This window comes from Asterias rubens, chromosome 3 (assembly GCF_902459465.1).
Source record: "Asterias rubens chromosome 3, eAstRub1.3, whole genome shotgun sequence".
NCBI lineage: Eukaryota > Metazoa > Echinodermata > Asteroidea > Forcipulatida > Asteriidae > Asterias > Asterias rubens.
The window spans coordinates 8,212,180-8,226,000 of NC_047064.1; the positions used below are offsets into that span (position 1 = coordinate 8,212,180).

Consider the following 13,821-nt stretch of genomic DNA (forward strand, 5'->3'; position numbering starts at 1 on the left):
GCATACAGTTGCCAGACAATATTTTAAAAACCCAGTTGTGAGTACTTGTTCCCTTTTCTAAATAATTGCTGTGTGGGGCCCCAGTTGAACAAAGTAGAAACCTTGTGGGGACCTCAATTTAACTGTTTGGAAGTCCTCCCGCCACTGTGTGTGCCTACATTTGTACCCACAAATGTACGAATGATACAAAAGCTGATCTTTATTTACCTAAGATTGTCTTGCGTTTCTTCTCCAGCTTGCCCTCGATGATCTCCTGAGTGCGGATACTTGTAGTCTGAGCAGAGAAGTTCATGAAGACGGGGACGTAGTTTGCCTTCTCACTGATGTTGTCCAATAGACCTCTGGCAATCACAGACTACGGGAGAAGTTCAGATACAAACAGGAACGTTTATTATCCTGAAGGGATTCCAGTATAATTTTGAAAGACCCAATAAGCTCAAATTTCGGTTCGAGTGACATTTTGTCTGCCACAAATAAGTAGTGACAGACAATTCCAAAAATAAACAAACAAAGGTACATGTACCTAAATACATAAAACATGGCTCAAACAGTTTAAAACAAAATTCTGCTTTTCACGAGTTTACTAAAAAAAGGTTGAGCTAACTGGGGACATGCCTTTACACTATTTGTATGTATCGCTCTTTCAAACAACAACTTTGTTCACCAATTTTACAGGTATGAATCTTGTTTACTTTATATCTTGTAACCCTAGTTATCAAGGAATGTATGGGAATTCTAGTGTTTCTTTATATTAACATTTTGTACCACTTATTGTATTTTAAATCATTTTTTATTTGGTAATTATGAGATAAGCTGTTCGCCAAGGTGGCGGCCAGGAGTTAGATTTATAAATTTTTTATATACAATTGTTATTACTGTTTTACTTGAGTTTTAAATTACTCTAAAATTGGCCATTCAACAAAGAACCAGACTCAAGAGAGAAATTCAAAGCCAGTTTCCCACAGCATATTTAATACAGTCTAATAACAATATCTCAGTTGTAACACAAGTATGATTTCTACTTCTTGGATGTACAGGACAAAAGCAATAAACTCTTGGATGAATTGACTAACCTTTCCCACACCAGTGGTACCAGTGAAGAGAACAGAGCGATTCACGGCTAGTAGTTTCTCCATCAGGTAGCCGAAGCGTACAGTGTCCATGGTGGGTACCAGCATGTCAAAGAATGGCACCTCGGGGTCGTACTTAAAGACTGGGATAACCTTCTCCCAAAGGTCCATCCGCTTGGCGTCAAAGTCGATATAGCAGCTCCATAGATCACCGCTGGAATTCAACTGTTTACACAGACAAAAGGTTTAAGAATCCATCAACAACACTTTTAAACATTTTTTTCCATCAGCAAAATGACAATAATAAAAAGTTGCCATTTATTTTTTATGTGTAGGCAATCGTGATAATTTTAATGACTGCTATCCGTCCATGATTTGCTTTAAAATCAATGAACGTTTGTAGCAAATGACTGCAATGTATTAGCAGCGATGATGTTTCCTCTGAAGTAAGAAAGTTGCAACTCCTTCCCCGCGTTTTCCCTCTTTGAGGGTTCCCCCTCCCCAAAAAATATTAGACTGGTGCGATGTTTCCATTAGAATGCTTTGCCGCCTACATATTTCAGAAAATAGAATTACCTGTTGCAAATAGATTTAGTTTCAGATTCAGTCATAAAAAAATGCCTCACCTTTGCGTCGCCATTGTCCTCAAACTGATTGCGGACAAACGTGTCAAACAGGTCCCAGCAGCCCTCCACCAGGTTGCCTCCTACAGACCAGAGATAGCAGAAGACAAAGGTAGTGCAGATCAACGAGTGTAGACGGTTTGTTTCCATCCTCAAGTCCAAGCTACCCTTGAAGACTAGAACCTCCAGGAGACAGCACAGGGTGTTCACCTTGCTAATGTCCACCTGGAAGAACGGATAAAAAAAACAAAGAACAATAATTTCACATTTTTATAGCGCCTATCATCTATTTTCAGGATATTATCTAAGGCGGCCCTATAAAAGGTCTAACATCTTTATGAATTGTATTGTATTGCATTATGTTTTATTCCAAACTGGAACACACCCCATAACCCTGGGGAGAGTAACAATATTATAAAAACAAAATACATTGAATGAACAAGTCATACAGAAAGGAATTTAACTTAGAAAAAATAAAATAATCACACTGTTTGATTTTCTTTTAAAGCAGTAAATAAAAAGACGTACTTGGCAACGCAAATAATAATTTGCTCCAAGATGATTTACTTTGCATAAAAAGGTACACATGAGTAAATACACTAAGGGGTAAGCACCAAATTTCTACACAAGCTGTGTAAGGTGAAGAATGCCTAGTATTATGGAGTATGCCTGCGCACAAGCGGAAATTCCCCACTAATCTGTGAAACACGCTTGACATTAGCGCGGAATTCCCTGCTTCCGCACGCACCAATACTTAGCTTTCCAGTTAGCGTAGCCTAAAATTGGGCACTGTGTATTTTTTTATTTATTTTATAGAAATGACTTGAGAAGATACTGTGATGATACAGTGAAAAGTTTTTCCAGTAACTTTGCAATATTTCTCAAAACACATTACCTGGTTGATAGCTTGGATGCATTTCTTGGAGGTGAACCTCAGACCGTCCTCTACGTACGTCTCAAAGAGCTCCAAGATGTACGTGAACGTCTCCTCCTTCACCTTGCCCTTGAAGTCTGCGATCCAAGTCCTGACGTACGGCATCCATTTTAGCTCTCCGGGATCGATGTATACCATACCACATCTAATTGAGAAGTCAAATGTTAGTTTTTATTACAGTGGTACCTGACTATTAGATCCCAGAGATTAAGGTTTGCAAGGGTGTATTTACTCAACCCGGTCCCCAGTGGTGGTCGATTTCCTTGTGCCAGTTTTTCCAGCAAGCCCGGCTCTCATAACCCCTAGAGTTGGTTCACTGATATGTGCTAGAATTTGGCACATTTCAATAAGGCATGTGGCCGATCCACTTAAAGGCAGTGTACACTATTGGTAATTGTCAAAGATTAGTCTTCCAGTTGGTGTATCTCAACATATGCATAAAATAACAAACCTGTGAAAATTTGAGCTCAATTGGTCGTGGAAATTGCGAGATAATAATGAAAGAAAAAATACCCTTGCCACACGAAGTTGTGTGCTTTCTGATGCTTGATTTCGAGACCTCAAGTTTAGAACTTGAGGTCTCGAAATCAAATTGGTGGAAAATTACTTCTTTCTCGAAAACTATGGCACTTCAGAGGGAGCCATTTCTCACAATGTTTTAAACCATCAACCTCTCCCCATTACTCTTCACCAAGAAAGGTTTTACGCTAATAATTATTTTGAGTAAATACCAATAGTGTCCACTGCCTTTAATGCGCCAACTCAAGTATGTTAACGCATAAAAGAGGCATCAAGTAAAAGCTACTTGTCCCATCTCATTCTTCTTTGATCTTGTGATATTTTGTACTGTGGACAGTTTAGGATGACTGTGTTGAAACATAACTCATTTGAAATAGCGTTGCCTCAAATACTTGCATTTTGACATGCGCGTACAAAGCGTACGTTTCAATCAGTATGCTCCGGGAAAAAAAAAAGGTTGAATTGTAAGACCACTGGTTCTTCAAAGAATCACCGTTACCAAGAAATTTATGCATATGGTCACCACAAATCTCACTTGAGTATGGAAATTAATGTCCCTTTGAATTGACAACAAATTTAAAACAAATTAAAAATGTTTACCTGCTGACAGTGGCAGGGGAGGCTACGGCCAGATCTTGCACCTCAAACACCATGTGAATGGAGTTTGACAGCTTAATACGTTCACTGTTAGCGAGACAGAGCATCTTATTGTCATCCAGAACGGTATTCATGTTCTCAATCCACAGGGCGTCCACGGGACCATCACAGATGATCCACTTATGGTCTTCTGTAGTCTCCTAAAGAAACAATGAGAAGAAAGAAACACTAGTACATGTAGTTACTTTGGAATGTAAAGGCAATACTGATTTATAGGTCAATAAAGGTATAATAAACATAGGCAATCTATGAAAGTTTTAGCTGAATACAGTGAAGTTTGGCCCGCAACGCCCTCTGTTGGCAAAAGTTGTCCATGTTATTAGAATTCCTCCAAGTCGGTGCATTATGGCAATTCTTTACAACGTTCGTGAGCATGTACTGAGAAGAAGACTAGCAAAGAAGATCATGAATATGGATTATCAACAGCCATCAACGGCCAATCACAGCGTGCAGAATCTTGGTTAAAATGGACTTCGGACTGTGTGTGTTATGTGCAGTGCATGCTGCATAGACCAGTGGGCGACCTAATAAGGAGTTTTGTCATTATTGTTGTCTTTATTTTTCACTTATTTCAATGACATTTTAAACAATTTAATATAAATTTATGCCAGTCGGAGTTTGTTATTTTTTGTTCGGTCGGCTAAAGCTGGGGCCGGTCATAGCTGACTGGCTCCGACCGGACAAGATTGCACAGAAATGGTTTCCTGTAAACTGCCATGGCCCTACGAAAATCATCAGAGGAGTTTCTACTTACAGCTGATGTGATGCGGACTATAGTAGCCATCAGACCGTCCTGCCATTCAAGGGTCAGTTTATTGACCTCTCCATACAGTTCACCCATAGACACAGCTTTAGGGTTGAGGATGTAGGTTTTGACTGGCTGGTAGTATGGACTGTCCTCACCCGCCTTGTGAAGCTCAGTCAAGGCTTCTTGTAGGATCTGATGAAAACAAAAAAACATTAACAATGACTAGAATTTAGTGTTTGTAGAAACAAACACCAGGTGTTCGGCTATCAGTGGGTCAGTGTTTGAATCAATGAAAAGAGTGTTGTTAATGGCTCGTCAAAATGCAAAGAAATCAAAACGAAAATGTTTTCTCGAAGTTTAATATGGAAATGCATCAAAAGGTGTACATTTCAACCTAAAACATGTAAAAGCCATTCAATTACGCCCTTTCAAAGGATTTTACAGGCACTTCCGGTCCAGACAGGTCAAAAGGTCAAGAGAAGGAAGGTCACCAACATATCATGTTTTGTGAAGTAGGTAAAGCCCTTTCATATGATGCATAGATATTCAAAAAAGCTTATGTGGTTGAGGAAATTATGAACTTATGAAATAATGACGACTGTAGAAGAAGACAAACTGTAAAGGGGAAATGTATTTCTAAAAACACCTTGAATGCAGACTATACAGGAAGCTACATACCGCGCTAAAGGGATGAGCACTGGAGCATGACACTACACGTGTGTATGTGTAAAATCTTTATGCACCACCAAAGAGAATTATTAAATGTAGTTCTTTAAAAATGAATTTTGACATATTCAACTTCCGATTTGAACCAGAAGAAAGGGTCAAAATGGGGTCATGTCTGTGAAGCATTCACACAGTTTTTTTTCATGACCTTTACAAATCCTATACTTAAGCAGCAGGTACTGCACAATTTAACAGATGTTAACTTTGTAACTAATGTTTACCTCATACGTTGTAGTCTTCCCGCCTCCAGTTGGTCCAACCAGCATGACACCGTGACGTACAATCATAGTCTCATACAGCTGGATCACCTTGCGTATGATACACTCCTCAGGCTGTAGGCCTTTATCGATGAGGCTCTGTACAATGAAGCTTTGCAGGGTACCGTAGTCATGCTCAGGGAGAACAGAGCCGGGAAACAGATCGGACAAGATGCCCTGGTGGGGTTGTTAGAAGAAAAAATGAGATCAAATCAAACTTGCTTGGAGACTGTTTTTACTCATCTCCCTTAAACCATAACAGCCAACAGCGGCGAGAAACAGCTCGTAAAAAAAAACCTACATGTATAGCGGCCAAAAAGTGCCGCTTTTTTTACTTAGGTCTAAATGAAGTTCATGACTGAAATTTTCAATTGTTTTCCTTGTTTACCTACTGGCCAGGTAGTTATTAAAAAGCAGGCCAGTTCTTTTCACAATTGAGAAGTCTCCCTAGTTCCACAAAATCTATTCCCGGTAGTAAAATGTAAAGCAAGACAAATTTTAAAAAGAACATAATCTACCTGGCAAGTAGATACACACATGGTGTTACCACACCAATATACAGATGTCATGGTCGTCAAATCTCAACTCACCCCAAACAGCACAGCGTCATCGGCCAGAAACTTGGGCAGGTTGCTGTCACGCAGTGCCCTGATGAGCACAATGTCCTCTCCTAGGTCAGGGTTGCCGCGCTTGAGCGCTCCGGCCATCACCAGGACAGATTTGACCGCACGCATCCCAAAGTCGTAGTGATCCTGCTGTGACAGCTGTTCACTGCAGAGTTTGTACATCTGGGTCATCTTACGAGCCAATGTCTTGGAGGACTCGAAACCTTCAGAGTATAGGATGACCTCGGCGATCAGAGCTATGGGTGAACGAATGGTGGGTATAAAAATGTTTGTTATATTTTCTTTAATTTCATGTTGACTTGCTGATCACAGACCATCGCAAATGGAGTTAAAGTCATTGGACACTTTCGGTAAACAGTATTGTCCAAGGCCCACACTTTGTGTATCACAACTAATATGTAAAATAACAAACCTGTGAAAATTTAGGCTCAATCGGTCATCGGAGTCGGGAGACAACAACGGGAAAACCCACCCTTGTTTCCGCACGTTTCACCGTGTCATGAGATGTGTTTAAAACAAATCTGTAAATCTCAATATCGAGAATTGATATTGTTTTAATGTTTTCTCAAAAAGTAAAGCATTTCATGGAATAATATTTCAAGAGAAGTCTTTCACCATTACCTTCTGTAAACCCTGTAAGTTATTTGTAAATCTGTTAACTTTTTTTGTTTTTGTCTGTTCCGAAAGTGTCCAATGGCTTAAAAACACAAACTTGCTTAATTTCAGTCTGAAAGTTTACTGAATTATGAAGTTCATGCTAGTACAATTTTTTCTGTGAAATATTTTTTTTTTAAATGAAGTCATAAACGAGAAAACTGTATCTGAAACTTTAAACAAATGCAACAGCCTCTGGGAAAAGGGTTGGTACCCTCCCTATCAAGGTGAACTTACTGTAGTCTGGTACCATCATGGAGATCGGTCTGAAGAGAGCCTTCAGGTTATCAGGAAGCTCAGTACGGCCTGCATAGCCAGGATTCATGGTAATAAATGCAGCACAAGACGCTACTAGCTTGATCTCACGTCCTTCAAACATGAACCGTGATACCTGAAAAAACAAGAAATCAAATAGGGTCAACATTTATCTGTGAATTATTCAAAAAGTAAGGGATCGTTTTCAACCATTCAAAGGAAACACTCTATTAATATTGAGTGTATCCTTACATCTCTTAAAGATTTTTTTGAGTGAATAGTATTTCAAAGAGTATCACCCGCTCTAACAAAAAAAAAGTTTAAGTTTTACTTTTAATGGTCAGGAACCATGACAAATTTTTTTTCTTCACTGATACTAATAATTGGCAGACTTTTTCGAGCAATGGCTCAAATAAAAGCTTGTGACTTTCTCAACCCCCATCAAAATCCACGTACCTATTGAATTTTATATCAAAATTTTGGGGTCAAATCGGCCAAAAATCTGACATAGCATCTTTAATCAAGCCACGTGTACTGTACGGTATACTTTTACTTATTGTAGGCGCATGGCAATGCTGCCAACATTTGCATCTTGCAGTCAGTGAGATTGTGTAAAATCATGGAGATATTTAAATTACCTTTCAACATACTGTAATGGCGAAAAAAGTTTCCATAATCAGAGAGATTTGTTAAATTTGTTCCTCAGTACATGGTAAACCTGGTATATTTTCAGGGAACTTTCTGCAGAGTTGGCAGCTCTGGCATTGGACAAGTAAACTTGGTTTTCATTAATACCAAGCCCTATCTCCACCAAAGCCCACCTCTGTATATAATCAACTTCTCATAAAAATATCCCCACAATGTTTCTGAAATTTTATTTTTGTTTCTTTGGGGTCGAGTAATAAATCACAGAGGAAACTGACTCGGTAAATATAAATCCATTTTGGGGTGGAGAAAAAAAACACATAACCGAGCAGAATTTCATGTGCTTTTGCTCGTGCTCTATAAATTGAACTGTGTATCTAGCCCTTATGTAGGTGGTCTCCTCTCTATTTTTCTGGCGCTGTACACAAAAGTGCAACAACTGATTATTACCTTGGCAGCCTTTGCATTTCTGATTGTGATCAGCTGCTGCGCGATGACAGACAACACCTCAATATCGATTCGGTTGAACTCATCGAAGCAGCACCAGGCGCCGGACTGGGCCAAGCCGGAGAAGAATCGACCCATCATCTTGTAGTCCAGACCGTCGGAGCAGTTGAAGACCACGCACTGCTTGGCTAAGCCCTTGGCCAGATCCTTGGTCGTCTCTGTCTTGCCGGTTCCAGCCGGGCCGGCTGGAGCACCCCCGAGGTCCAGCTGGAGAGCTCCCATGAGGCACAGGTAACAACGATCCTGGGAAATGGATAACAGCAAAATAGTTCCCTGTTATCAACCTATAATATAACTCGATATGCTTAAAAGGGTACTTCCTGCTTATACTCAAAACTGGATTAATTTGGTCAGCAATACCTCACCAAAACCACGGCTTTGGGTCTGGCATAGGCTTCATCAGCCTGTTTGAAGTTTGTACCGAAAGCGTATGCTTAAAAAATAGCGACAGTTGATTGCTTGCCGTTAGAACCAACTGTATTTCCCATTATTAGTGCCTTTATTTATCTGCTTATTGTATTGTTTCTTGTAAAGTGATGTAGCACCCCATTTAAGAGAGGGCGCTCTATAAATGCATTAATTATTATTATTAAAATAACTGGACAAGGAAAATTACCCTAAATTTTCCTATACTAACAGCAACCAATAAGGACTGCAATCAGAACTTATTTTTCCCAGAGAAACTCACCGTCAATGGGGTAATGACCAGACGTGCTGAAGCCCCCAAATACTCGTAACCATACACGTACTGTGACGTGGACATCCGCACGACGCAGTTATCCAACTCCAAGTCCCAGTAGTACCTCATCTGTTTGACCCACTCGAAGTTGTTGGAGTTGTCCACACCATTTTTGACCATACTGGTGATGATGTCACGGGCGTGCACACTGACGGTGATGAGCGCGCACATAATGTTGCGTACGAGCTTGGTGAGGTCGCCGCGGACCATGGCGGCAAGACGGTTCAAACTCTAGAATAAGAATTGAGAAAAACAGAATTGATTGAGTCATCTCATAAAATGTATTCCATACAATCCACAGAAGGTAATAATGGTAATAATACAAGCATGTATAATTCTTAGGTTATTTTTCCAATGTTACAATGCGCTAAGGCAGAACAATGTTTTAACTGAACAGGATACTTAAGATGAAAATAGGCTTGACTTGAGTTTATGTTTGAATTAAGGAAAAGGGTTGCAAGTACGGATGTTGTGAGGTTGCAAGTATCATCTTCTGGGTTCAGCTCCTGAGCTAGTGCACTATGTAAATGTACATGTAAACCAGCTTGTTCATTTTGGCTGTTTTCAAATATTAAATTTGTTGTGAGTTATTTTTTAGGAGTTATTGAAAAAACAACTGGAATAATGCTAGAAGTTCTTTAAGGACCTGCAATATGAACCTCTCCCCAATGCAAATCTTTGTCAATTCTGTATGCAAGTACACTAAAGTGATTCCATATAAGTTTTATAACTAACCTCAAAATTCTTCAGCTCAAATTCTTTCATCAACTCGATGCGATCGCAATCCCCGTCCAGGATCTCAATCACGTCCCTGCACCACATCGTCTGCGCTACGGTCAACACCACCTGGGATGCGTGCTGCGTTACCCACTCCTCCAGAGGGCGGGCTTCGTAGTCGGTCAGCGCTGCCTTGGTGAGACGACGGAGAGAAGACACCATGGCCTCTTCCACCTTACCCAGCCAGTCCTCTACGTTGCCTCTGGCCTTCAGGCCCTTGCCGAGGCCGACAACCTCGTTCTCCGGTGAGACCATGGCCAGGATGTCATTGGTGGATGTCTTTACAGCTTCCTCTGTAATATTGGTGGAAATAATTGAAATGCTGAATAGAAATGCAACTTGAGTTATAACTGCACTTTTGGTAGCAAACAATGCTCAATTTCATAGAGCTGCACACAAAGAGCTAAGCACAACAAAGTTGCGCTTACAAATAAAAATGTAACTGTGATGCTTGTCAAAAATATCAATACAGAAAAACATCCCGCCTTTAAACCCCTTTCCCAGTTTCATTCTCTCGTATCCTTTGGTTTTTCTACTTTCACAACCTTTAAACCAAAGGTGGTGTCAACGTGAAATTTCACCAGCATTAAAGGCAGTAGACACTATTGGTAGTTAATCAAAATAATTATTAGCATAAAACCTTACTTGGTTACGAGTAATGCGAAGAGGTTGATAGTACAAAACATTGTGAAAAACGGCTCCATCTGAAGTGACGTAGTTTTTGAGAAAGAAGTAATTTTGCACGAATTTGATTTCGAGACCTCAGAATTAGATTTTGAGGTCTCAAAACCAAGCATCTAAAAACACATGCACTGTAGTTCATCTCGCATAATTAACTTGCAACTTTGACAACTAATTGAGCTCAAATTTTCACAGGTTTGTTGTTTTATGCATATTGTTGAGATACACCATGTGAGAAGACGGGTCTTTGACAATTACCAATAGTGTACAATGTCTTAAAGCAAAAAATATGCTCTCAACAAATAAAAAATTCCCTCTAATTAGATTTTATATCATATTTGGGTATGAATGGATACAAATATGTTTGACAGTGCCCTCACGCGGTCAAAAATACAGCTTATTGGGTTTTTTACAAAGAGGTTGGGATTCTTTACCTTTGTCACCAGAGGGCGATATCTTTCCATCAGAGGGTTGAGCTCCCGTACTTCCAAACTCTAGCTTAGCAATAGCGTCGAAGCATTTCCTGAGATGAGGCTGGACGGCGTGAGGGTTCCGTGTTTGTGACAGAATCTCAAGCAACTCGTCATTGGACAAGAAGTAGAACCTGTAGGGAAAGACAAAGGATTCATTACACCATAAGTTGTGGTTTGGGGTTCTTTTTGAGGTGTTTTCATTTGGTTTGCCGAGCTACTTGCCAAATGCCACCAAGAAGATATGGAGACATTCTCATGAAAAGATACTGATAATGATTGACTTTATGCGTACCATAGCATTTCTAAGCAAAAAAAGTAACTAATGACCAAACTTTGTGCTTTATACATGTACAAAGGGCCTTCAAGGACACAGATCGGACCAAAGCTGTCAGTTCAGAATGACTGACTGTCTGATTATAGATACATTACTATGCGTTATTGCGACAACGCTTTTCAGATTGTGTATTCCTATAGGCATGATAGGGATTATTCTTCCTGCACAGAAACATTCGCCCCGGATTTTTGGCAATGACAGATGGTTCTGCAACGGTATTAGTAGTTTTCAGCCAACAATGTCATTTTCAGCACAACGCAGAATCATCCCAGAAATAGAGGGACAATCAGCCTCAAAGCCGACGCATGCGCAGATGATGCCAAATGTCATCATTGCTGTTACAGAACCATCCGTCGTCAAAAGCAAAAACTCTCTAAGATCTCAAATAGGAGACCTCATTTTGAAATGAGACCTTCACCATGTTCACATGTCAGTTTTATTGTATATTCAACATTTATATTTGATTTATATACAATCAAACGATACTAAAAACTAAAGGTATACATTGCCTTTAAGCTTAAGAGACAAACTGCACTGAAGAAACAACTACATACCTTGGGAAGACGCATCTCTTGGATTCCAGGTAGGCTTCCAGACACTTCTGAATCTGGTCTAGGAGGGAGTTATTATTCTTGAAGGTCTCTAGGAGGCCTGGCTGTGTGGCGGCACGCATTGCCAGCGGCAGTCGGTTTGCTTTGCGCATTATTTCTTTCCAAGATTTGTCAACCTGCAATGAATAAAGTATGTACATTTATAAAATACATGTAAGGATAAATTTAAAGATGAACTGTCCAGCAATGAAAACTTCATAAATGACAGTCCTCACCTATATTGCAAAGGAGAACATGAAGACTCTGTTATACTAAAACTGCTGTGTTTGATTTTACAAAGGGCTACAACAGATTTCAAGACATGTTCCAATCTCTAAGAATAAGGCTTCTTTCTTGAACTTACTCTGGTAACCAAAATAATTGTTTTGAACATAACCGCTGTTCATGCATTGTACCATGTGTACTCTGGACGGAGAGAAGCAATTATGATAAATTAAGTGTCACGACTGAGCTGGCCAGGATTCAAACCTATATTCTGTAAACTACAAAACTCGAGTCCACCGCCCTTAACCACACAGTGCTACTGAATCAGATCTTACCTGCATGAACATCTTAGCCTCAGCCGGTAGCTGCCTCTGTATATCAGGTGCACTGAAGATACTCTCCAGATACAGCCAGTTCCTCTGGCAGTTCAGCCACTCCTCCAGCGTCTCGCTGAACAGACCCAGGTTACGAACCCACTCCTCTACCCTCGGCTTGATGGGTCCAACATGACGGGAGCTGGCAATGGTAGACATGTTCACCTGGCTGTCGTCAAGAAGGACCTGAATCTCGTCTGTTCCGCCCAATATGAACACGTCTTTGGAGTCACGGTGACCGAGGACGGTGAATTCAGTCGTTTTCCAAGCATCTTCAACCTGATATGATGATGTCAATTATTAAGGTGTAAGGTTCGAATTTGATCACAGATAAATATTCCACAAAAAATCTCCAGCCTCAGGAGAACAAATCTAATGTACCGAGTCAAATTTTCCAAATAGTTTGTTTCAAACTGGTAGAACAAAAGTATGACATGAATTAAAAAAGATTTACCTAGCCAGGTCAAGGGTTTGTTTTTCAAAGGGAAAGGGCACCAATCAATTTTCTCCTTATAGTAAAAGGCAACCTAGGAGGAAATTTGTTAATTATTACCAAAGCATTTTAAGGGCACCAAGGCAATGACCATGGGGCATGGAGACAATCCCCTTTGTTGCCTCCATGAAGTACATTATCAGGCCTGATTTCTAAAAGATCCACTGGCCAGACATGCCAGAGCTGCAACATCGGGCGAGATTTTGACCAACAACCAGAGATATATTCAGAAATTCGTTCAACCAATAGAAACAAGTTTCCATAATCAGGGAGATTTCAAATCTGGCCCCAATTTCATAGAGCTGCATGAAATTTCTCCTTGATAAAAAAGGATTATCAGCCAAATTTCCACTTGTTACATATTGCTTGTTCAGACGTTACTGTTATTCAGCTGTTGCTTGTTTATCCTGAAAATCATGTGGGAATTTGGTTGTTTTTAACAAGGCAATAATTTCATACTGAGCAAATTTGGGTGCCTTTCAGCTCTATGAAATTGGGCCCTGTTCATCAGAACTTGGAAAGATTGGTATATTTTCAGGGAACTTTCTGCAGAATCAGGGAGAGTTGGCAGCTCTGACTCCCTAAGAAATGTTTTCGAGAGTAACAACCGATTACATTTTTTCATTACCTTTTTAAGCAGAGTCTCGAGAGCCGCTTCACTTGACGCCTGCCCAGATACTTCTTCTATTTCCTCGGTGTGACTGAAGGCATCCAGGTTGGTCAATAAACCCAGGGTGATAGAGTCCTCCGACTTGATGCTGAAGTTCAAGATGCTTTCGATGGCCTCCCAGTGACGTTGCTTCAGCGACGGGTTGCGCATGTTGGTGATCACCGGCAACTAAACACACAAAAAGCGACATTATAAGTTTATTTTTTGAAGGAAAACTCTCCCAAACAGTCTGATAGAAAGTTAG

At 40.2% G+C, this 13,821-nt stretch overlaps 1 protein-coding gene across 3 annotated transcripts in view; it reads right to left on the reverse strand.

Annotated features, from left to right (window-relative positions):
* The window catches only part of LOC117288170 (dynein heavy chain 6, axonemal-like), a 70,368-nt gene that overhangs the window by 40,259 nt on the left and 16,288 nt on the right, over window positions 1-13,821 (reverse strand). For all 3 annotated transcript variants that reach the window (XM_033768900.1, XM_033768899.1, XM_033768898.1), the window contains exons 19-34: window positions 13,536-13,745; window positions 12,376-12,693; window positions 11,780-11,952; window positions 10,853-11,022; window positions 9,696-10,030; window positions 8,910-9,191; window positions 8,165-8,464; window positions 7,052-7,205; window positions 6,125-6,396; window positions 5,499-5,711; window positions 4,558-4,743; window positions 3,747-3,943; window positions 2,589-2,772; window positions 1,697-1,918; window positions 1,074-1,295; window positions 208-355 (exon numbers count right to left, since the gene is read on the reverse strand). In XM_033768900.1, the coding sequence (XP_033624791.1) occupies window positions 208-355; window positions 1,074-1,295; window positions 1,697-1,918; window positions 2,589-2,772; window positions 3,747-3,943; window positions 4,558-4,743; window positions 5,499-5,711; window positions 6,125-6,396; window positions 7,052-7,205; window positions 8,165-8,464; window positions 8,910-9,191; window positions 9,696-10,030; window positions 10,853-11,022; window positions 11,780-11,952; window positions 12,376-12,693; window positions 13,536-13,745 (3,586 nt within the window). The remainder of the gene's footprint in view (window positions 1-207; window positions 356-1,073; window positions 1,296-1,696; window positions 1,919-2,588; window positions 2,773-3,746; window positions 3,944-4,557; window positions 4,744-5,498; window positions 5,712-6,124; window positions 6,397-7,051; window positions 7,206-8,164; window positions 8,465-8,909; window positions 9,192-9,695; window positions 10,031-10,852; window positions 11,023-11,779; window positions 11,953-12,375; window positions 12,694-13,535; window positions 13,746-13,821) is intronic.